The sequence below is a fragment of the Choloepus didactylus genome, chromosome 2, assembly GCF_015220235.1.
Source record: "Choloepus didactylus isolate mChoDid1 chromosome 2, mChoDid1.pri, whole genome shotgun sequence".
In the NCBI taxonomy this organism is placed as follows: domain Eukaryota; kingdom Metazoa; phylum Chordata; class Mammalia; order Pilosa; family Megalonychidae; genus Choloepus; species Choloepus didactylus.
Window position 1 is genome coordinate 238,481,805 of NC_051308.1, and position 24,338 is coordinate 238,506,142.

Consider the following 24,338-nt stretch of genomic DNA (forward strand, 5'->3'; position numbering starts at 1 on the left):
CTCACTCCCTGGCCAGCAAATTACACGGATTCTTGTTGGGAGAGCTCAGTTCTTTCCCAGGAGGACCTCTCCACGGGGACAGCTAAGTGTCCCTACAACATGGCATCTGGCTTCCTTCAGAGGTTAACCGAGAGTCAGCTGACAGCTGCAAAGCCACAGAAGCCACATACAGTCACTTCAGCAAAATCCCACCTGTGAGCTCCGTTTAAATACCCCAAGGTGGGATTGTTGGAGGCTGTCTGAGAGGCTGGCTACCACACCCTTCCAGTTTCCGTGGCTATTTTGAGATCTCCAAAATAATTTGTTTCCCCTATTCTTTGTATGTGACCTGCTGTGTTGTGTTTTTTTCTCTCTCATTTGTAGAATGTCATTTTTCCCTGCATGCTTTGAAATGTCATCATATGGGTTGATTTTAATCTATTGTTCTGGACACTTGGGGGGCACGTTCAGTCAGTAAATTCATGATCTTCAGTGCTGGGAAATTTTCTTAAATTATTCTGTTTGTAATTTTCTCCCCTCTGTTTTCTTTTGTTACCATCTCCTGGAATCCCTGTTACTTGGTCCTTCAGCACACTGTACCTGTCCTCTAATTCTCTTCTCTTTACTATTTTTCATTTCCCCTTTTTTGTTCTATTTTCTGGAAGATTTATTCAATCCTATCTTCCAAATATACTATTGAGTTTTCCGTTTCTGTCATATTTTTTGTTTCTGAGTGCACTTTTTAAAAAGTTATTCTGTTCTTGCTCCTTGATTGCAGTATCATCCCTGTTTTCACTGAAGAGAATAATGAGTGTTTCGTTTTGGTTTGAGCCATTTTTTTTCTCCCTGCTTTGTTTCTGGCCTCTTTGGTTGGTTGGCTGATTGATTTTTTGGGTCTTTCTCATGTTGAAAGTTTTCCTCAGTAAAACTTCAGTGTTCTGTTCTTATGTAAGAGTGGGGACTGGAAAAGCTAATTGGGAGTTCTGAGCACATGACTGGGGCTTGTCAACTTGACTTTCACTGTGAGAGAGATGGCAGAACCATTTGCTGGTAGAACTTCCGAGTCCTTCCTCATGGGCTTTTCAGATTTTCCAGAAAAGGGGAAAAGCTGCCAGCTTCTGTCAGGGTGGGGGGCGGGGGGACTCTCAGCATCCAACATGTCGGATTAATGGCCCTGGCTCCCACCTGCCTCTCCCTGCCCTCAGCTGGGCCTGGTACCTCTGTTTTACTCACTCCAAAAATCAGTCTCCAGTGTCTGCTTGGGCTGGGACTGGAGGAAAGGAAATAGGAATTGTCTGGCTTCTACACAGTTCCAGAAGAACTTGGTGCCACAATTTCTGAGCCTTCGGACAATTCATGTTGGTCCCTGGCTTTACTCCCTGCCAGCCTAGACTCGCTTTCTGGAGAGGCATTTCCACCTGTCCTTCTGCTTTTCCAGCTTCCAAAAGGTGGATGCGGCCGCCTCCGCTCCCATAGCCTCTGTCCTCATGGACTCACGCCTTTTAAGAAAAGCCCTCTGTTATCCTTACGGTGGGATTGCAGGAGGGAGCAAAAGTAGGTGCATGTGCTCAATCCTCCATTTCTCCTGAGAAGCACTCATTATTGATCTTCGGGGGGCCACGGAGACCCAGGCCCACCTCGGGGTCCCACACCGAGCAGGAAGCACGGAGGCTAAGGGTGCGTGCAGAGCAGGATGCGTTCCCGGGACTGCCTGTTGGCTCGGTGCAGCTCCCGGAACTCTGGGCAGGCAGGAGTCACAGGCTGATTCCCAGAATCCCAGGAGGCCGGGGGCAGGGCCAGGGGTGAGACAAACAGATCAAAGGTGAGCCCAGTGTGGGCTCCGGACCAGGCTCGGCAGCTGGACCCTGGCACCATGAGGTGGGTGGGAGCCCCCACAGCCTCCCTGGCAGGGGTGGGGAATGGAGAGAGGCCCCCAGGCCCTCACCTGCCCCCTGCCCTGCCCTCAGGCTGCTGATGGTCCTGGGTGTGCTGTGGGGTGCAGCGGCCGCGCTCCCCACCCCACAGTGGCCAGAGCCCATGTTCGGGCGCCTGGCGTCCCCCGGCTTCCCCGAGGTGTATGCCAACGACCAGGAGCAGCACTGGGCCCTGACGGCGCCCCCCGGCTACCGTCTGCGCCTCTACTTCACCCACTTTCACCTGGAGCTCTCCCACCTCTGCGAGTACGACTTTGTCAAGGTGCTCGGCCGGGTGGGAAGGGTCTGGGGCCTCTCAGGGGCTGGGGGCCAGAGGAGGTGCTGGGGGGTCTCCAGGGACTGCCCAGGGCAGGGGGCCCTGGACCCCCAGGGGCTGGGCCAGTTGCAGGGAGGAGGGCTGGCCTGGGGTCTGCCGACCCTCCCCGTGATCCCCAACCCCACAGCTGAGCGCGGGGACCAAGGTGCTGACCACACTGTGTGGGTGGGAGAGCACGGACACCGAGCGTGCCCCCGGCAATGACACCTTCTACTCTCCGGGCCCCAGCCTGGACGTCACCTTCCGCTCCGACTACTCCAACGAGAAGCCCTTCACGGGCTTTGAGGCCTTCTACGCAGCAGAGGGTGAGCTAAGCGGGGCCTGAGAAGACCCTGTCACAGCAGTGGGGTGGGGGCCTCTGTCTTAGGCCAGGCCGGGCCCCCCCACCTCGCTCTCTGCCGCCCCTCAGACCAGGGGGGCTCACGGTCTCCCCTCCCCATCCCTCTGACGCTCCCCCCTCCCCGGCCCACCCTCTGCCCCAGACATCAATGAGTGCCAGGTGCCCCCCGGGGAGGACCCCCCCTGCGACCACCACTGCCACAACCACCTGGGCGGCTTCTACTGCTCCTGCCGTCGGGGCTATGTCCTCCACCGTGACAAGCGCACCTGCTCAGGTGAGCCCCCAGCCGGGGGGAGTTTCCTGGGCCAGGATCCTGTGTCTGCCCGCCCCATGCCCGGCTCCTCCAGGCCCCAGGGCTCTGCTTTGAGGGCCCTGAGGCACCACCTTGGCCCTAGCCAGACAGGGTGCTGGGGGGATGTCCAATCGGCCCTTCTTTCCACCCCCCTCCTGGGACCCCCAAAGTCTGGCCTCTCTTTCCTTTCGTGCCCTCCCACCATCCATCCACCTTCCTGGATTCCTGTGGCTCCTCCACCCAATCCTTGACTCCTCCTTGATCCTCCTTCAGCTCCTTCCCTTGATTAACGTTTTTTAGCCCCATTGTGTACCCCATGCCGTCTGGACTCTGGGAAGCCCCTGGGCAGCTGTTGCTGGGGCTCCTGGAGTCTGGGGGCCGAGGCCTGGCTCTGCAGCCCTACTTGGCACCCAGGAGTTCCTCTCTGCACAAAACTTCGGGGGTGAGAGGCAGGGGGACGGGCTCAAAGCCACCCATTGCCCAGCCCCCAAAAGGCCAACCCCCTGTGGACTCCACAGCCTGGACCCCCGGGCCCCCTCCTCATGCTGCGAGGCCCCTGGACCAAGGGGAGTGGAGGCCCTGACCCCAGGGTGCTGACCCCGCACCCCCGATGTCTCTCCCTCCAATTCTGATCTCTTCCAGAGCAGAGCCTCTAGCCCCCCTCGGGCTCCAGCCCCCCTGGCGGGTCAGAAGCCGGGGCGAGACCTACTACCTGCAGCCCCCGCCCACCCCCACCCAGCACCCAACAATAAACCTGGCTCCACCTCCAGCAGCTGCTGCGTGTCTCTGGGGCCCATGGGTGCGGGGCGGGCGGTGCACAGACTCGGCGCTCTCCCTTCCCTTCACCCTGGCCTATGTGACCCCCAGGCTGGTAGGAACCCCCCTCCAGGGGAGCCACCTTAGCTGCCCACCTGCTCCGGACCCCCAGTTTGAAGATGGGTCCTGCTGCCCAGAGAAGGCCAGGGCTGACCTGAGTTCACCAGGGGCAGGGTGGGGGGCAGACCCCTCTCTACAACCCTGAGCTGGGAGCATCCCGGGACCACCTCCTGTCCAGAGGGCAACTCAGGGCCAGTGTGCATGCTGGGGGCGGGGTGGGGTGGGGGGCTGACCCAGAGCAGGGACACCCAGGGACGTATTCGCTGAGGGGCCAGTCTGGTCCCCCAAATCCAGCAGGCGACTCCCTTGGCCCCTAAGGGGCACTCAAAGGAAGCCGGGGTTGGGAAACCCCCTTCCCAGAAGCCTCAGCCTCCCCCTCTGCAGCCGGGGCAGGGGCAGGGTAGGGGGGCTAGACCCCTCCCAGGGGTGATGGGGCCCCAGGGCTCCCCGGACAACAGAATCTGCTGCTCCTATAAGGAAGAAGGCACAGCCCCTTCCATGGTCACTGTCGGCTTGGGCTTTCCTGAACTGCCCCCCAGGGAGGGCCCCACCAGGGGAGAAGGTGGGAGCAGAGGGGCCCCTGCCCAGCCCAGGGGAGGCCCGGTAGCCATGGCTGGGGAGCCACCTGGTGGATGATCTTGGGAGCTGCTGGGATCGGGGTGGGGGGGAGGATCAGGGCGAGCAGGAAGGGCCCCTCTGCTCCAGGGGATTCACCTCCTTCCTTTCCCCCAAGTTGGTGGGGGACAAGGAGAGTACCCCATCTTGCCTCCTTCCCCCGGCAGAGCCTGACCTCCCACCCAGGAGTCTCAGCTTAGGACCCCCACCCTCTCCGGGGGTGTGAGTGGGGGACCCTGGCAAACTCCCATCCCGAGCCCTGCCTATTTCAGCTAAAGCCTCCCCAAATTGCCCCTGCAGCATTGGGGCGGGGTGGGGTGTTGGGTTTCTGAGCTGCCCGGCAGCAGGAGGGCCCGGGCCCAGCCCCGTCCCTGCCCCCGTGCTCCACTGGGCATGGAGGGGCGAAGTCATGCCATCTGCGCCATCATCTCACCCTGCCTCTGTCCTCTTCCCTCTTCCCAGCTCTGTGCTCGGGCCAGGTCTTCACAGAGCGGACTGGGGAGCTCAGCAGCCCCGAATACCCGCAGCCATACCCCAAACTCTCCAACTGCACCTACAGCATCCGCCTGGAGGAGGAGTTCAGCATCATCCTGGACTTTGTGCAGTCCTTTGATGTGGAGACACACCCTGAAACTCAGTGCCCCTATGACGTCCTCAAGGTCCACTTCCGGGGACCACACCTTGTCCCAGATCCCCGCCCCCCCCCCCCCCCCGTTTCCTGCCCCACTCTGGTCCCCCACACCGCATAGGAACTGCATGTTTTGGAATTGGTTGCTGCCCCCAGCCAGGGGCAGCTGTAGCCCGCGCTGGCTGAGCCCCCAGGTGGAGAGGGGTGCAGGAGGCAGCCTCTTTGGGTGGAAAGTGTAGGATGGGAAGCTAGGCGGGGGGACCGCCAGGCAGCAAGTCTCCAGCCGGCCAGCCCAGCAGCACCCCTGCCTGGTGGAGGCCCCCTCCACCACCCCAGATTCCGCAGGGGCCCAAGCCAGGTTCAGACCTTCAAAGGGAGGGAGGGACAGGGGTGGAGGGAGAGCCCCAGGCCCCAGGTCCACCTCGGCAGCCGTCCCTAGAACTGCCGAGGCCATCAGTTTGGCTGCCCTGTAACCCAGAAGGACCCGGGGCAGCAGGTCCTGAGGTTTCTTGGGCCCCTCCTCTCTCAGATTCAAACCGACAAAAATGAATATGGCCCATTTTGTGGGAAGACATTGCCTCCCAGAGTGGAAACGAAGAGCAACTCTGTGACTGTCACCTTTGTCACCGATCAGTCAGGGGACCACACAGGCTGGAAGATCCGATACACGAGCACCGGTGAGAGCAAGGGGGTCTCAGACAGCTGGGGCTACAAGCGGTTGGGCAAGAAGAGGGCCATGTATGGGAACTGTCTGCTCCTTCTGGGCAGGCCTGGGGAGGCAGATCAGGTTTGAGTGGGGTAAACTGTGAGGCATTGGTCCCCTGAGGGGAAACACCATCCTTGCATCCATCCATCCATCCACTCATCCACCCAACACCCCTTCCTTCCCTCCCTTCCATCCATCCATCCACCCACCCAACTCTCCCTCCTTCCCTCCCTCCCTTCTTTCACCCATGCATCCCTTCCTCCCTCCATCCCACCCTCCCTCCTTCCATCCATCCATCTCTCCATCTCTCCCTCCATCCCTTTTCCTCCTTCCCTCCCTCCCTGCATCCATCCATGCTATGAATGTGCACTGTGAGGGATACGGAGTTTAGAAGTGAGTCCCCTCAGCCTCTGCCTTTGGTCCAAGCAGGGAACAGTTGCAGCGACACAACCAGAGCCCCGTGGGGAGCTTAAGAACCAGGCACGGTGAGATGAGAACTCTGGGGAGGGACCTGGCCCAGGCAGGGGCTGGGTACTAGGCAAGGTTTCCTGCAACAGGAAATACCCGAGTTTGCACTTAAAGAATAAGTAGGTGTTGGAGAAGCCGGAAGGATGTTCCAGGCAGAGGGAAGAGTGTGCCCCAAAGCCCCGAGTTTCCCTGTTCCGGCTGTGAGTGTGTGAGCTGGGGATGGGCGCACGGACACGAGCCTGGAGAGTCGGGGGCTTCCATCAGAGAGGGTCTGGCCTGGAGCTACACTCGGGGTCCGCAGCTGAGGTCCACAATCTCCTCCTCTCCGGACCGCCCCCCTGACCCTGGTCCCACCCTGCACCTGCCACCACCTCTTCACCATGGAGACCTTCAAATACCTGAAGGTAATTCTCCACTTAACGGTCCCATCCGCGTTGCCTCCTGGGACACGTCTCCAAACCCCTCGTCTCCCAGGTCTCTGTCCGCTGGCTGCATTTGGCCGTCTCACTACTCTCAGCCAACAGGTCTGTAGCATGTCATTGAAAGAACAGGGTCACAGAGCTGGGGAGGCAGGAACTCGTCTCAGTTCCAAAGCACAGGAAACCAAAAGCTCCATGCCCTGCCCAGAGCTCAGGTATGGCCAGGTGGCCTCCTGCTATGTGACATTGAACCTGCCATGAAACCTGAGTTCTGGTTTCCTGATTACCAAGTGGAGGATAATGACCTCTCCCCTCAGAGGGTGGTGATCAGGACGCACGTGCAGGGAAGGCATTGGGTGCAATGTGTGGCTGTAGAAGGCGATCATTAGATCATAGGGGTGGATTTTTTAAATGAGAAAATCTGATCAGAAATGACTATCCCTTAGGTTAGTGCCAATGGAAGGATGGGGAAGGACTGAGACTGGTCAGGTCAGGTGGGGACCCGCACTTTGGGAACATGGCATTTAGCCTACGTTCATTCTTGAAAGCCTTTTGTAATAAAAGCCTAGGCTTGAGTAATGAAATTCTTAAAACTGAAGTGCTGGCTTCAGGGGGAGCTAGTGGGGGAGGAATCAGGCTTTGCCAGGTTCCAAGAGAATTGGTGGGGGAAAGGAGGCCTGGAGAGAGCAGGCAAGGGGAAGGGGAAGGAAGGGTGTGAGCAGGGGACTGGCCTGGGCCCGAGGTGGCCGCGGAAGATCTGGGCTCCTACAGGGCCAAAAAGCTTGTCCCTGGAGATTGGTTCTCCAAGGGGAGGTTTTGGGGCCTCCATGGGACCAACTGTCAACCTGGACACAGGCTGGGTGAGGTGAGCCCAGCTGCTCCGGGAGATTGGTGGGCTCACCAGGCGGCTGAGGACAGCTGATGCAGGGAGAGGGGGACTCAGCACGTAGCCAACATCTTTTAGGGTTGGCCAGGGAGATGGGTTCAAGTCTTGCGGGGAGAACAGGCCAGGGTTTGGGGGGGCCAAAGTGGAAGAGGGTGTCCCTGGTGGCCTGAGCACTGTGGTGGGTCCTCCATGTGGACCTTCACTTTCCCACCGACACAGCTGTTTTCTCCTACAGCACGATGGCTCTCCTGTAGGGCCACTGAGAGACTTCACTGCCATTCACACTTACTGAGGTCCTCACTAGTCCTGGGAAGTGAGGAACTATCATCATCATCATCATCTCCCCCATTTCACAGACCAGGAAACTGAGGCTCAAAGAGGTTACAAATAACCCCCAGGATGAAAACCCAAACAATCCAGATTCTTTCCTGGAGGTTACACTACCTCTTGATTTTAAGCCTGTGTGTGTAAAGTTCGTGGGAGGGACCAGATACTCTATCGCAGTGACTCTCTCTCCTACTGCCTGCACCTTCTTACACCTTCTTACGTCTCTTTGGCTGAATCCCAGGCAAGGCAACAAATGCTCTCGTACAACAAGCAACTCAGAGCTTAATCTTAAATCATTATGAATTCTATCCCACTTGTGGCAAGCTCCTTTCATATGTTAAGTGTTTCATTTAGAAACCAAGAACTTTTAAACTGCTCAATTCAGACTTGGCTGGTTACAGACTTCATCAAACCAACAGCTTCCTTTCCTCTGCGCAGCTCAACCTTGCCCTAAACCGGTGGCGCCACCTAATGGCCGTATTTCACCTGTTCAAGACGAGTATGTCCTAAAAGATCAGTTCTCCATCTTTTGCAAAACCGGCTATGAGCTTCTGCAAGTAAGTTATTACAAAACTGCCAGTGCACCACCCGCGATAAGTTTTTAAACGTGTACTTATCTATATGGGAAAATATGTGAAAAATAGACAAATAGACAAATAGCTCTTCTGTTGGCATAGGGGCTTCTTTCATCTAAAATCAAAGAAAAATAAGTTTACTGAGAATAAGGAGGAGTTTTTTTTATTCTTAAGAATTCTGCCTTTTTAAAGCTACTTTGTTAGGTTGATGATTAAAATGGGCAGCTTTTCTCTGGCTTTTCCACACATTACTGCAGCTTTTCATAAAGTGGCTGCACAAAAGAAAGTTGAGTTTGCTTTCCTTGCTCCATTCTGTGACATTACTTTATTAAATTTCTCTGCTGGTCAGATGATGACCTTTCCATGAAACAACTAGGCCCACAAAAAAACTAGATGGCCTTTGGAAATAGTACATTCTGCAAAGTTATAAATAGTGATCACTGTTAAGGGAGAGGGAGTATAATTTTAAAAAATGCTTAGATGTTGCTTTAGGGGCACAGGTAAGAGATTAAGACGTCCTCTTTATGTTCTTCAAAACTGTCACCAAATCCCAATGGTAAAAAGTAATAACATTGAAATGATAGCTAACTATGCAATCCGCAGACCCGTGGAGGGGCCAAAAAATAAGATACTTTTCCCACCTTGCAAAAGTTCTTGGGCAGGTTCTTTCCCCCAGCTCCATGGACTGCAAACCTGTTCAGTTTCTGATTTAAAAATAATAAAAATAAAAAATCCTGGTACCTTTTGAAGCATAAAGCTTTTTCCAAAGCATCTTCCTTTAATTTAATGTGATTTTAGAAAAACATTTCAAACATCAAAAATGTTTCTCTGTAAATGATACTATCAAAGAAAGCTGATTGAGAACACACATACAAAGCTGATGACACTGTTTTTAATAGCCTTCCTCCAGGTTAACGGCCACGGGGTAGAAAAATACCTAGACACGTTAGCTCCATGCCTGATCAGGCTGGCCAAGCCTGTGGACCACAAACTCTTTGGCACTTCTAATTCTTTGTATTTTGGTGGTAATTAAATTGATTTCTATATTGATGGAACATCAGAACTTGTGAGATCTGATGCGTTCTTGGATTAAAGTGGAGAGCCAAAAATTATCATAAATTAATCACTGCAAAGGTGAAGCAAATGATTCATAAAATGCACATTGAAAGATGAGATTCATAGCATCAGAAGCATAAACCAGCTGAGCTGTGGGTGACACTTATGCGCGTGCACCCACGCACAGAGTTGGTCCGTGTGCCCTAGTGCCAGGCAACCCACATCACCATGTACTAAAACCCGCCACATGAGTCTGTCACCCCTTGGAAGTATCTCGCGAAGCACTAGTAAGAACGACACCATCAGCTTTGGGGAGTGGATTTTATGACGTAAGTAAGGAAATGGATGTTTTCTGAATTCCTCTTTAGGGTTCATTACCCCTGAAATCATACGCCGCAGTCTGCCAGAAAGATGGATCTTGGGACCAGTCGATGCCAGCATGCAGCAGTACGCTCATGTGGTGACTACAGCCCCCAGAACCGCTGCAGCTGCTAAGACCACGTGTATTGCTGCTTCCCGGCTTCCTAACGATTCTATCTATCGGGGCTTGAATTCCAAATCTGCTTATCTTTCCTCGTCTCTCAGGGTGGTTCACTCTTAAGAGGTTAACACAGAACCAGCTACTAGGAAAAAAATTTTCTTTAGAAGGATGTGCTCTTTACGATTTTTCTAAGCATAAAAAAATTCACTGTAGAAAATGAGGAGATGCAGAGAACTACAAACTTAATATCCCTAGTCCCACTATAGATATTTAATCAGTTACTGTTTGAAGCTCTCCATTCCACACACACACATGCTACTGGGGGTGGAATAATTTTTGTGTATGCTTTTGTACATGCATATATATAGCAACTGGTGTACAGGTGTATGTACATCACCATTTTGTCAACTAAGATTCAGCTTTTTAATATTTATAATTTTACTACTTTTATATTTAGAAAAATGAAATTTTTAAACATTAAAAAAATACTTTGACATGTTAATTGAAAACATCAAAATGTACAAAACTCACTAAGAATTTGGGTCTATTATCTTCTAGGTTATATATAGTAAAATACATACTATTTCATTACATATTTCTACCAAAATGGGATATAAGCCTATGGATTGCCATTTTTGCTCCCCACCCACCCCCCATACTGTTGAGTTACCTTTTCACATCTAACATTGTTAGAGCCACTCATTCTTTTTAATGACTGCATAGTTTACCACTGCCAGATACATCCTAGTTTGGGTCTGATTTCTATTGCTTAGTTTACTGTCACATACACAGCTGTAGTTAACACCCAAATACATGTTTTTGCACATTTTGTGCAAGGATTTCTATAAACTCAGCCCCTAGAATTTAAATAATTTCATAAATTTACATTCCCAACAATGAGGCTAACAAGCAGGAAGGAGCTGGCATTAATGGGAGTCTTGGATGTCAGAGGTCCTGGTTTGAATCTTGACTGCCACTTTTCCTGTGTAGTTGTGGGCACACATCTCCGCCTTTCTCCAGCTATGGGATGGCAGTGTGGCCACAGCAGCCACTGTGAGAACTGCAGTTAGGTAGGTAAAGCACTTGACACACAGCCAAGTACACGTTAGACACTCAGCTATTAAACCACTGAAAACTACTAAAATGTAACCTTTCAATATGCACAACAGAAATACACCAAATTCTTGGTGGTCTATTGTGTAGACAATTTACTTCAAGAGTGAACTCACTTTGGTTAGTTATTTCATATTGGTAATGTCCTAATGTCATTCTAATCTAAATTCAGGGTATTTGGAATCGGCCAACATCCCAAAACTTTTTACCACTTCCAGGTATTCTGAAAAGTTCAAACTTATGAGAATGATCTAATTAGGCTTTAATAAGAACATTCTAAGTCCTTCAGTCTTCTCTTTTGTACCATTCTTTTCCTACCTTTAAGGCCAACCATAATCTAACGTACCACTTTCCCTAGAACCAGAGTATTGGCTGTGCTGTTTTCTTTCTTCCCTGGTGCTGTGTGAAGTGAGCACTAAGGAAACCCGAGTGGGTTTGAATTCCGTCCATTTCTTACCCCAGGGACCCAATCCACCTCAACGTAACCATTCACTTAAGAACAGGGACAAGAGATGCTTTAAAATCACAATAAACAGATTCCTCCCCATTTTCAGAGATGAAATTAAAGATGCCACCCTACAGAGGAATGAATATGGCTTCAAGCTCTATAGCACCACACAGCATTACTACACCTATCTAGAGTAGATCCTTCCAAAAAATGTCAGTATTTAACATACAAACTGACTCCTCCCTCCCCCATTTTCTTTATTAGTTGTCGACTGTGGCCCTCCTGATGATATACCCAATGGGCAAGTGGAATATATCACAGGTCCTGAAGTGACCACGTACAAAGCTGTGATTCAGTACAGCTGCAAGGAGATCTTTTACACAATGAAAACAAATTATGATGGTAAGCAAATTTTTCAAAAGGTGGTATTTGGAACTTAAGCCCTCACGGTCTGAAAATTAACTTTAACATTTTTGGCTAAGGCTAGACAAAAGATTAAAAGGCACTTCTCCCATCCCTAACTGAAATATTACAGCTGAAGTGACTTTAATGTCAATTTGCAAGAATCTGAAAACAGATCTTATCCAGTAAATGACTACTACAAACACACAATATATTCCAAATGGTTTAATTTAACAAGTCAAAAACCTTATCATTAAGCACTTGAGAACTTGATACATATTCACGTTACACATCTAAAAGGTTTCCACTTTGCAAGCAAACATGGTAATGCAGAGACCTCCTATTTATGAAATCATGTAAAATGGTTATTCAGACACCTATTTCGCACTGATGCTCAAGAATCAACATTTTCAACAGGATATTCAAGCAAATGACAACCACCTTACACATGCAGGTAAACATTTCTGCTTTTCCAATGATTTGCAGGTAAATATGTGTGTGACGCTGATGGATTCTGGACGAGCTCCAAAGGAGAAAAATCACTCCCAGTCTGTGAGCCTGGTAATGGATACATTTATACAAGAGATTCGTAATTGATGGAAGGTAGAACTGGGTAGTAGACAGTAAGTAGAGCTTTAGCTGTGGTAGGCAGAAATGGAACTTCAGCACTTGGCTCTCAGACCAAGTTATTATTCCCAAATAATATGTTCTCATTATCCCCTTTCCATACGGAGAGGTTTTTAGATGCTGACTACATCAGTCATTTGATTAGTTTTGACCTTATAACTAGGCAAGCATAAAAAATTAAATGAATTTTTAAATTATCTTAACCCGTTTATACATTTATAACATGAGTTCTTCTGTTGAGTTACTTTTCTTCTCTGTAAAAATGCTATTAAAACCCAAAGCTAATAACTTGATTATTTCCCTAAGCAATTGTTTTCAATGACTCCAGTTTTTAAACATTAATGCAATTTGCCTTTTAATAGTACTTTAAAATTTTTACCAGAATTGGCTCTGATGATTTGAGTAGTGATTTAAAAAGGGGGAAAAAAAAAACAAAAAAACTACCACCAGAAAGGTAATCATATATTCATTACCCCTGTGTTCTTTGGTTTAAATTACTTCTTTCTTAAACCCTGTATCCTAGCTCACAAATCTTTTAAGTTTTAATACAAGTATATTCTGGCACAATAGGAAACATACGCTATGCTAAATAAGCACATTAACAATAAAGATACAGAAAAATTTAGTGTTGGGAAGAATGAACGAGGCCAAAAATAATAATTTCGGCAGAACCTGAAGGGCCCTGGCTGGAACTGCAACATTCTCATTTTTAAAAATATTTAAATGTTCAAAGATGAAAATAATTTTGCAAATCCAATGATCTTACTGCCTGCTTTACCAGAATTACATGGTAAGCAGTTCATTTTACAAACAGGAAAACAGAAGCAACAAAAAGGCTATTTCCATTCACTTCTTATGCACATCACAGGTCTTTCAGCTCAGACAATTCCTGTTTGCCCTGCTAGTTTTCCCAATCTTGTAGATCAAATTCTTTTAGCAAAACAAAACAGCATCTTTAAAGTTAATTTTCACTCATGTCATTTTCTGAGGAGCTTAGGCATGACAAAGTTTTATGATTTCTCTGAACTGTGCTGTTTTAAAACAGCACCACTGCCTATTATAGGGACATCCACCAATTCACATTGTCTAATTTTTTGCTGACACTAAATATATATTACAACTTTAAAGTGACTTGAGACAAACACCACTGGGCATCTACAAAGTATTCAACGTATCTGCTTCTTTTTCCACAGTTTGTGGCATATCAAACCGTACTACAACAAGTCGTATATATGGAGGGCAAATTGCAAAGCCTGGTGATTTTCCTTGGCAAGTTCTGTTATTAGGTCAAAGTACAGCAGCAGGTGCACTTTTATATGATAACTGGATCCTAACAGCTGCTCATGCTATATATGAGCAAAAAGACGATGTGTCCTCCTTGGACATTAGAATGGGTGCCCTCAAGAGACTGTCGCCTCATTTTACTCGAGCCTGGGCAGAGGCTGTTTTTATACACGAAGGTTACACTCATGATGCTGGTTTCGACAATGACATAGCACTGATTAAATTGAAGAACAGAGTTGAAATCAATAGCAACACCAGGCCTATTTGTCTGCCAAGAAAAGAAGCAGAATTCTTCATGAGGACAAATGACATTGGAATTGCATCTGGATGGGGATTAACCAAAAGGGGTTTTCTTGCCAGAAGTCTAATGTTTGTGGAGCTACCAATTGTTGACCACCAAAAATGTACTGCAGCATATGAAAAGCAGCCCTATCCAGGGGCAAGGGTAACTGATAACATGCTATGTGCTGGCTTAGAAATTGGGGGTAAGGACAGCTGTAAAGGTGACAGTGGAGGGGCATTAGTGTTTCTAGATAATCAAACACAGAGGTGGTTTGTGGGAGGCATAATATCCTGGGGTTCCATTAATTGTGGGAAAGCAGAAGAGTATGGAGTCTACACAAAAGTTATTAACTATATTCCCTGGATCAAGAACATAATAAATACTTTTTGAATGTCTTCAATCAGTAAGTGGTTCCTTATTTTTAAAAATACCTGTAAAAGATCTTAGCATCCGCTGTCACTCCACCCAAAACACGATACCAAACTACAGGTGAAACTGCTATTACAGACACTTCTCAGCTTGCCAGTTTAATTCCACCTCTTTCTCTTTGATTCAAGGGAACATAAGCCATTATGGTGATATCCATTTTTGTCAATCCAAAAAACCTCATTGCTTGAATTTGCATTTACATTACTTAAAAAATCTGGAATCTTTTCATACTGGTTGTCTGCATTTCTATAAATTGCCTATTCATGTGTTTTGCCTGTTTTTCTATGTTTTTGGACTTACTGATCTGTTAAAAGCACTTTACGTGCTGTAGCATGCAATCTTGAATCATTTTTAAAAATAAACAAACTGGAAACATTAATAACTTAGCCCGGGTATTTACTGATTTCCATGTTAAAAACCAATACCACAAAACAAATAAAATTTTTCGGTTATCAAATTGGCAGACAAAAAAAAAGAACATGGATTACTACTATTTTACACTGTCAGAGATGATACACACTTTCTAAAGGACAATGTGGCAATACATTTCAAAGCCTTAAAAACATGCAATCTTTGACCTTGTAATTCCAATGCTATGAATTTAATTTAGCTCTAAGGCTCTTCCTAGTAATTGGAAATAACCTAAATGATGTGCAGAAGACGGGTCGAATCAACGTGGCATATTCTTAAGATGAAACAGTATTAGAAATTAGTGGTAGTATTATAGATAAAACACCTTTTTCAGTGAACATGAAATATCTGGGCACACTTAAGCCAAACAGATCACAGATCATACAATAGCTCAGTGAAGTACTGTAATATACAAGTTAAGGGATACTCTTTTGGTACTCAACAAAATAAAATTATTCTAATTATCGCATCTTCTAAATTAACAAGTTGGTAACTTCCTATTTTTTTTCTACTAAGGACAAAATTTAAGCTGACTTAGTCTTAATTATTGAATTTCATTTTAGTCATTCATCCCTACCTAAAAAGTTTTAATAGTTAACATTTAATGAAGTTTTTCAGTCTTGCTAAATAGTTACCATGATACAGCCTAATTTCTCCTGTGCCTATTAAGCACAAATTTTTTGCGAGTCACTTTTGAAAGGTAACTTTCCAGCATTCTTGTAACGTAAAAAAGAAATTGTGTTTTTCCAGTAAGACTCCAGACACTAAACTGTAGTGGCAACAATAATTTTTATTCAGCTGGTTCAAAAAAATTTTAGAATGCATTTTAGATGACCAAATAGACTTTAAAACAATTCTGTGCCAAATAGTTTAAGTACTTCTAAACTTCAATCTTTTTAAGGGCAGAATAAATACCCAAAGCCAGGTAGTGCCATAAACATGTTAAGAAAACGCTACCCAACATTGGGAGCCGCCTACAACCCGGAAATCAGATTTACATAAATGTAAATAAGGGATTAAAACCATGCTATTGACAAGTTAACTTACCCCTGGGTTCCTTGAAGGCTTGTCAGTTTAGTCTTTGGAGGTCCCCGAATACCATTTTAAGTGTTACCATGTTACTGCTGCTGAGTAATAGTGCAAGTGCTAAAATGCAAAATTCAGATGGTACAGGGTTTGGAAATCATGCAGATTTAAGATGCAGGAAAAAAAAAAATTAAAACAACTCAAGATCCTTTTACAGAGGAAACTGAATAATGAAACAATGTGGTGATCACAAGTCTAAAGGACGACTTCAGATATAATGCTCATAACATGTAATTCGCAGAATGAAAACCTATTTATCATAAGCTAATTAGATAAGGGCGTTAGGTAAACTACCAACACAAAAATTGTAACATTCTTCCAATGAGAAAGAAAATGAGCTCTTCCACTCTCACAGAATTAGCAGTTATTTAAAAAGTACAACAGAGAATCAATATATTATTGCTTTTACATACTTAACAATGCACCATGAGAGTCTAGTCTGAGTTTTGTAAATGATTTTATTCAACATTACTGTATTCCCCCACCTTTGCAGGAGAAAGCCCATTTCACTTAATACTTCCACAGACAGACAACCCACCCTACTAGTTCTTAAAGCTGTCAGGCATCTTAATGGATTTCAGGCACAAGATAACTTATGGTTTCTTCTACTTTACCCCTATTGCAATTAATTCCACTTTTTGAATCCCAAACTAGGAAGGTGCTGATATTCCCTTCATTTCAATCGATATGCTTTGCTACAAAGCATTTAAAAATAAATATCATTGTTTTGCTGAATCCCCCAAATAAGAATTTTTAAAAAGGCATGATTTCCCAGAGTGGAGGTTTATACAGGCCATGTAAAATAGAACATCACCCAAATGCACAGAGGCACTAAGGAAAAACTGGAGGGTACTGCTTACCATTTTAAGTGCGGTCACCCAGACTTATTAAAAACTAGATTTAAAAAGGAAAAAAAAACAAAAAAAAACAAAAAAAAAACTTTCACTTTGGACAATGGAAGAACAAATAGCAATTAAGTCTGGGTATCAGGTGTCAATGCATGACAGGTGATGAATCCATTTGACTTGAAACAACTTTTCAAATAAGTTTATTTGAAGCAAAATAAACTATTGCCAAGAAACTTTATGAAAGTTCCATCTCTCAAAAGGGTCAAAAAAGGGGAATTAACTGCTATGAATTCTTTGCATTCAGGGCTGCAAAACAAAGACACATATTATTTAAATCAGTTTTATTTAAGAATTTCCAACATTGACAACTCTTATAAAAAGCATCCAAGCACAGGACACAGAACTGCAGCAAACAGCATTCTTATGGGTATCTAACAGACGTGAGAACTTCCACCCTTCTTTGAGACACCCTGAGCTCACTGGTGAACTCTGCTTCCAAGTACTCCGGCAAAGCACACCACAAGCTCAGCCCATGTTCTCAACCCATCAGCTTCAGTTCACATTGCCACACTTACATGTCAGTAACAGAAGAGAACACACACCATACAGCATTCACAGCAGTTGACAAAGGGATGGGGGAAATACAAGTATCATTTCACTTAACACATTCAACTAACGGGGGTCACCTAAGAACAAAACTCACTTAAAGTTTTCCAACAGATGTGGCTGTTCTGTGAATGCAAAAAACATTCGTACATTATTTGCTATCATTGCTCTCTGCACACTCTCTCACCAAAGCCACAGGATTGAGAGACACATCTCGCCAAGTTAAAAAATATCCATTATGCACCACCAAGTCTCTGCACGCGCTCTCTCCTTTTTCTCGCTCATACTAGCCTTTCATGCCTCGGCACCACCATCAATCCCACACAAGGTTTCAAAAGTTCAAACAGCCTTCTGGTTCCATATCACAGCCTTGCGTTCATAGCGTTGATACGACTCCATGAAATAAAGAGTAGCGGATAAAAATGGAACACCCACCGTCAAAGACGCAGCCTGTGCAGAGTGATGACGAATTCTTGAATGAGAAAGCATGTAGACAGAAGTATTCCTATGGCAGAATATTTACAGCACTACTTTCAGTGAAGTGCTTCTTCCATAAACATTTGAAATGAGATGAACTGCAGAGATTAAATGAAGGCTTCATATTGTACTTTTGTATATGAGGGGAGACAAGTGTTAAAAAACAAAAACAAAAGAACCGAACATTGTGACACCATAATCTCCAAAAAGGAGATTTTCCTAAGGAAAAATCCATATGGTGGGGTTCAAATTAAAACAAGGAGAAAGTAATGTAGTTCTACTCAATGGTTTCCATTTGGAACATGCAAAGAATTCACTTGAAAAGTCCAGAGATAAAATATTACAGAAGAAACCTTTTGATATCAATTGTAGTGTTGGTTCACCAAACAGGCAAACAGCAGGTCACTTTCAACCACTCAATATTTCAACCCTTTAGGTAACAAAACTTATAAAATTCCTTTAGTTCTTCCTTTTTCTAAAGAAAAATGTCAAAAATACTGCTGAATATACTCCACACTGAACAAACCAATTCTGAAAAATTTTAGTACATATGTATTTTACAATATACTTACCATGAGTTTAGAAAATTTTTTATTCCCACCAGTCTATACCAACTAACCACAACCCACTGTCTACATTCCCCAGCCAGAAGATTTGGAATCCATGCTTGAGCCAAAGCCTCCATTAAAACCACTGCCTGACCCTGCATTTGATGCTGATCCCCAACCAATTGCTGCACCAGAATTAGAGCCACTGTAAGAGTTATTTCCAGAACCAAAGGCCTGATTTGGCTCCCTCTGCATGTTGCCTTGGCTTTGGTTATTCCCTGACGGGCCTGACTGGTTCTGCTGGCTGGCTAACATCCCCATCATACCCCAGCTGCTCTGCAACGCTGCCTGGGCTGCAGCCATCATCGCTGGATTAATGCTGAAAGCGCCAAAGTTCATCCCTCCGCCCATGTTACTACTTTGATTGTTCCCCAACCCAGCTCCACCCCCCCTACTGTTACCAAATCCACCCTGATTCCCAAAGCCACCTGGATTACCACCAAATCTTCCACTTCTTTCTAACTGTCTATTGCTATTGTGCTTAGGTTCAGCATTGGATATATGTACGCTGATTCCTTTAATGATCAAGTCCTCTCCACAAAGAGACTGGGCAACCTACAAGAAACAGGAATGTAAATAAAGGAGATTAAGCTATTGACTCATACATAAAAGTATCAATAAAATCTAGGTTTCAAGTCATCATCTAAGCTGGGGAAAAATTAGCAATGAATGCTGAATTCATGTAAACCCCCAAAACAGCCTTTAAAACTTAGTAATGCTAGCAGGGATTTTTTTTTCAGAAGATATGTAACTCTCCCAGAGAAATGTCACAAATTAAAAATATCAAGGTTCTATCACAACACCTAGGGCCATACACCCCACACCTTACAAGGTCAGAAAGCTTAGGTGAGGATGGCAAATAGCTGGATGGGAAAGTTCAAGAAAAATTACCTAAGTAGATGAGACAAAATTATTAAAGAGAAAAATACCTGATCATCTGCAAATGTAACAAAGGCAAAAGCCCTGAATGGTTTGGGGATGAAGACATCTACCACTTCTCCATACTGGCAAAAGAACTGCTGCAACTCATCAGCAGTCATGTCCTCTGTACAACGCCCAACGAACACCTTCCTGCTTCTCAAAGGCTCATCTGGGCTTTGCTGGTTAAATCAAAAGGGAGGAAAAACATAAGAAACATTTTATGAGCAATGAAAAGAGCATTATCATAGAGGATGTAACAAAATCTATCTGCTTTGTTTATTAGATGATGTTCCAAATAAGCAAATCCACTGTGGAGTTAGGCTATTGTAACAAGATTAATGTTTTCTGATTGTTTTACTGTTTCAACATGTAACTATATAAGAAATAGGTAACTCCACAGAAATAACAAGAGGAAAAATAAAAATGAATAAAATTTTAGTTTAAAGTGATAATAAAGTAAATATTTCAAGCAAACATGTATAGTCCTAAGGCTTTACCAAGGCAAAAAATTAATTTCAAGAATACACTCCATCACTACCTTTTCCAAGTAGATTTAATGTCCTATTTACGGTGTCTTCTAAGACAGTTTTGTCAGAAAAAAATTCCCAAAGCACACAGGAAGAGCAAAGTACCTTAGAATTAGGAAGTTTACAGTCACACCATCGTCCATCTATCATATGTCGCTGTGACATTACCTTCACCTGGGTTTCGTATTCCGTAAAACGAACAAAGCCAAACCCTTTTGAATGACCAGTTTTAATATCTTTCTTGACCTAGAAAAGATGATTTAAACTTATTCTACTAAAACTGCACACAAATCATACCCGTAAGCAAATCACAGATCTTTCTAACATAGTCTGAATGGCATTAATGATGCAATCACTTAATTAAAACTTAAACCAAGTTATTCACAAGGTAAAAAGCAACAGAGGATTAATGTTGAATCCAGATCATGTACACAGTACAGTTAAAACCCTTTACAAATAACAATTTTAACAGAAATGTTTTAGAATAAATGCAAAGATAAACTAGCTCTGCCTACAAATCCCAACTAAATGGGTGTGATAGGTAGGTTCATGCATCAACTTGGCCAGGTGATGCTGTCCAGGTGTCTGGTCAAGCAAACACTGGCCTAACGCTTACTGCAAGGACATGTGGCTTGTTAATAAACCAGAAGGCTGGTTTATTAAATCATCAGTCAATTGACTGCACCTGTGACTGAATACATCAGCGAAGGGCATACCTCCCACAATGAGAATTTAATCAGCTGCATTTAATTCAATCAGCTGAAGATTTTTAAGGAAGAAAGAGAGAAGACCTTCACTTCTGTGGCTACCCAGTGTCTCCTGAGGCATTCAGCCAACACCTTCATCAGAGTTGCCAGTTTGCTGCCTGCCCTATGGAATTTGGACTCGTGCATCCTGCCTATGGATTTTGGACTCATGCATCCCCAGTTGTGTGAGACACTTTTATAAAATCTAATGTTTACAGATATCTCTTGTTGGTTCTGTTTCCCTAGAGAACCCTAACTAATACAATGGGGAAAAGCAGAAAATGCTTTTTAATCACCTGTCAATACAACTTATAAAGAAAAAAGCTAACATAAACCACTTCCCTCAAGCCTTTATGCAACAGAAGGATTTTACAATACCAAAGGCAAAAATATACAGTACATGCATAAAGGAAAACAGCATAACCCACATTCTTTTCAGCATCCCTTATGTGTACAAACGTAAGAAGTATTATCAAAAGTATCCACTGAACATGAAAAGACAGTGCCACTAAAATAACAGAAATATTCATTGGTAAAAATGGTAAACGAAATCAAAGTTTACCTGCACCATAAGAACTTCTCCAAAGGTACTAAAATATTCTTTTAGATCCTGTTCAGTTGTTTTCCATGGAAGGCCCAACACTATTAAATCGGATGTTTTCTGGACTGCTCTTTTCACCTTCACCGCTGATGAAGCATCAGTTTCATCCATTTTTCTTTTGTTATCTGAACAAAATAAGCAGAAATCTCTCAGAAAACTTCATTTAACTATTCTTAAAACACAATACCTTGTATGTCCAGAAAGAAAAAGGAAAAATCCAAGAACAGTAAGAAACTAAAAAATTTTGGCAAGAAACAATGTTAGCTCTCAAGGACAAAATAAGGGATAGAATAAGTGCCTGAGGTGCTTTCCTGGTGTAAATCTAGGGATTCCCAACTCACAAGATTACAACTGTACGTTCTCCCACTGAAAGAGTATCAAAACAAAATACCTCACTTAGACTTAAAAATACATTAAGATTATAAAAAAAGGTTAAAAAAAAACAGCATACTATCTTTCTGCTTACATATTTAATAAATTTGTCAATTATTTAAATATGGTATATAATCTAAAAACTATAAACCAAAAAACTAGCAACATTTATCTCTAGATCATAGATTTAGGGATAGTTTTATTTTTTGTCTTTCCTAATCTTTCAACAATGAAAACACATTAATTTTGTAATAAAAATGTTTTGTTTTTTTTTTTAAACTAATCTTTAGAAGGGAAGAGGAAATCAGTAACATCTTTAAATTTGGGTAACTATTAATCTACAGCCAATGGTTTAAGAAACATACTAAGAAAAACTGAGTTATTAAAAATATTCTAGATGTATAAGTCAACGTCCTGCATCTTAACAACTTTGATGACTAATCTTGTGATATAAAGTTATAATAAAACTTAACACGGAGAGATGTCAACTACTCTATGCATTCTTACTCTTCAAATGTACCTACAGCCTTGGCACACTTCTTAGTCTTCATTTTTACTTTTCTATGATTTAGAACATCAGTGAGAAGAGGCAGCAAGAAGAAATAAGACCAGGACCCCCAAATTATAATTACAACCATACCAATTCAAGATTTGAACTACTGTAATTCATGTTCATTTAAGGGGGGAAAAAAAAAGTCAGATTAGCTGATGTGAGTGTACGGGCAATGACCAAACCAAAATTTGGGGCGCTTTAGCAAGACTGTATTTACAACAGACTGATACAACAACTGCAAAACATTCTTAACAGTTCCTTAAGTTTGTCATCAGTTTGGTAATGCTTGTTCCAATAATTTATTGCTTAAATACAATGTTTTCTCTCTTAAAATGTTCCGTAATACTCAACTTTTATTAATTTAGACTAGTCATCTTCCAAACCAGTCTAATAATGAATTTTAAGGAATAACTCACATTATAGGAGGTGTTTTACCATGAACAAAGGCCATGTTGGATGACTTAGGATAAGACACAACTTCACCACACTTGAGCATTATTGCAAAACCAAGTGACAACAAACCTTTGGGATAGTTGACAACGTACACCAGATTTCCCCAGCCGGCATCAGGTGCATGCAGAATTCCTTCTACTAGCCGGACGCCTCTCATACACTGAGACACTGGATTCCTGTAGCGCAGACCACATGCCCCCGGAAACTGGGCTGTAACTGTGGACAGCAGCACTGTCCCATCATCTTCTGATGGTATTTCAATAGGCTCATCATTCTCATCTTCCGTTACTCGAATATATTCAGACATCTTTTCTTGTTCTTCTTAAAGAGAAAAGAGATATGAATGACCAACCCTCACATGAGGAAACCTTTCCTTACAATCAGATGAAAACTATCACCAGGTTATTGTTCTACGACTTCTAGAAAAATTCTTGCTGCTCGGTTTCTTATAAGTACTAATGAAAACCGAAGAGATGAGGCAAGGACAAGGATAGTGATTTCCTATTAAAACGCAATGCCTTCCTAGGTTCATTCATTCAATAACTACTTACTGAGTGCCAACTCGCATCAGCTGCTGCAACTTTAGAACTATGAAGGCACTCAATCCCAAGTGGCATGCTAGTTACAAAAGGGGTAGGAATAAAGAGAAATACAGGAAAAAAGTAGTTGTTTTGTTGCATTCATAATACATGGTACCGGGTAGAAAAGTAAATAACCCTTGGGCAGGGGGAACCTAAGCTGGTTGAGGCGTGTGTGTGTGCGCCCTTAAGGTTTCCTTAAGAAAGTGATGTATAACGCTCAGACTTGAAGACTAAACGAATAGAAGTGAACCAGGTGAAGAGAGAAAAGTTCCCTTCTGTTTCTCAGTTTGCGGCTTCCACGGGCTCTCCAAACTCGTGCCTTAGCAACAGCGACAAGTCCTCCGCGATGCGGGCTGCCACCTCCCAGAAGCCAGTGCGTGGCCGCCGAGGGAGGAGTTTTTGAGCGCGTCCCGGGTGGGGCCGCGGGAGCAGCAGGCCCGGGCTAGCGGTGTCCGCTGGAGTACCAAGTACCGAAGACACAAAGCACTGCCCCAGCCATGAACCAAGCCAAACCTCCTCCACATACTGCACAGCACCGCGGGCCCGGCATCCCTGCTTTGGTGCGAAGCTGCCGCCCCGAGCCTCGCTCTGTCACCGGTCCCGAGCGAGCCCGCTGGGGCAGGACGACGCAGGCCCGGCCTCATGGCTCCCTTCCCCTGGTGGGCCCTGACGCTTCTGCGTCCGCCTCAGGTCGCCCCAGTGGGAAAGCAGCGCCACCCAGGGCGTCCCCGGTGGGAAGCGTCCGCGACTCACCCGCTAGGCAGCTGCTAGGAAGCCCGACGGGGTGACTGAAACGGCGAAGGCCCGGAGAGCAACCCAGCTACCGCTTCGCTCCCACAAAATGGCGCTACGGCCGCCTCCTCCCCCCACCCGGCTGCCGTCCTCTCCCACCGGATCCCCGTCAGCAGGGGGAGGGCCCCGCACAGAGACACAATAACCCTCGTCCCAGCCAGTTAGGTTCCCTCCTGGGAAACTGAACATACTGACACGATTTAACAGCTGAAAAACCACCAGCACCTGGGCCTGAAAAGCTAAGGACTGAAAAACTGTGCAAGCGTAGGCTT

The 24,338-nt window shown here is 45.1% G+C and overlaps 2 protein-coding genes across 12 annotated transcripts; one reads left to right on the forward strand and one right to left on the reverse strand.

The window, feature by feature from the left end:
- The first annotated feature begins 1,771 nt into the window (after positions 1–1,771).
- On the forward strand, positions 1,772–14,834 carry MASP2 (mannan binding lectin serine peptidase 2). 2 transcript variants are annotated; one of them, XM_037828540.1, is made up of 11 exons: positions 1,772–1,857; positions 1,947–2,175; positions 2,357–2,534; positions 2,712–2,843; positions 4,815–5,011; positions 5,510–5,657; positions 8,225–8,343; positions 9,786–9,864; positions 11,724–11,861; positions 12,348–12,422; positions 13,682–14,834. In XM_037828540.1, exons 1-11 carry the CDS (start codon positions 1,853–1,855, stop codon positions 14,443–14,445), a joined length of 2,064 nt encoding a protein of 687 aa, XP_037684468.1. In that variant the 5' UTR covers positions 1,772–1,852; the 3' UTR covers positions 14,446–14,834. The 2 variants fall into 2 exon arrangements, with proteins under 2 accessions (XP_037684468.1, XP_037684467.1); XM_037828539.1 differs by lacking the exons at positions 4,815–5,011; positions 5,510–5,657; positions 8,225–8,343; ... (2 more) ...; positions 12,348–12,422; positions 13,682–14,834 and adding an exon at positions 3,504–3,632.
- Positions 12,069–24,134, reverse strand: LOC119527969 (TAR DNA binding protein). Of its 10 annotated transcripts, none has more exons than XR_005215522.1 (9): positions 24,028–24,134; positions 22,763–23,011; positions 21,277–21,440; positions 20,074–20,214; positions 19,450–19,620; positions 18,949–19,075; positions 17,871–18,010; positions 16,842–16,875; positions 12,069–16,041 (listed from the first exon to the last, which is right to left on the reverse strand). XR_005215522.1 is itself a non-coding variant. In XM_037828538.1 (7 exons), the coding sequence occupies exons 2-7, from the start codon at positions 22,998–23,000 to the stop codon at positions 17,955–17,957; spliced, it is 897 nt and encodes a 298-aa protein (XP_037684466.1). In that variant the 5' UTR covers positions 23,001–23,011; positions 24,028–24,134; the 3' UTR covers positions 17,156–17,954. The 10 variants fall into 10 exon arrangements, 2 of the variants coding, with proteins under 2 accessions (XP_037684466.1, XP_037684465.1); XR_005215520.1 differs by having other exon boundaries at positions 12,069–12,419; positions 15,943–16,041; positions 17,871–19,075; XR_005215523.1 differs by lacking the exon at positions 16,842–16,875.
- Between the last annotated feature and the right edge of the window lie 204 nt (positions 24,135–24,338).

Excerpts from the sequence above, each read along its gene's own strand:
- LOC119527969 (XM_037828537.1), bottom strand. The coding sequence starts at position 23,000 with ATGTCTGAATATATTCGAGTAACGGAAGATGAGAATGATGAGCCTATT. Across the intron at positions 20,215-21,276 it reads GAGAAGTTCTTATGGTGCAG|GTCAAGAAAGATATTAAAAC; the intron begins GTAAACTTTGAT and ends CATCTTTTCTAG. Across the intron at positions 19,621-20,073 it reads GTAAACTTCCTAATTCTAAG|CAAAGCCCAGATGAGCCTTT; the intron begins GTACTTTGCTCT and ends TGATTTAACCAG.
- MASP2 (XM_037828540.1), top strand. Across the intron at positions 5,658-8,224 it reads GATCCGATACACGAGCACCG|CTCAACCTTGCCCTAAACCG; the intron begins GTGAGAGCAAGG and ends TCCTCTGCGCAG. Across the intron at positions 8,344-9,785 it reads CCGGCTATGAGCTTCTGCAA|GGTTCATTACCCCTGAAATC; the intron begins GTAAGTTATTAC and ends ATTCCTCTTTAG.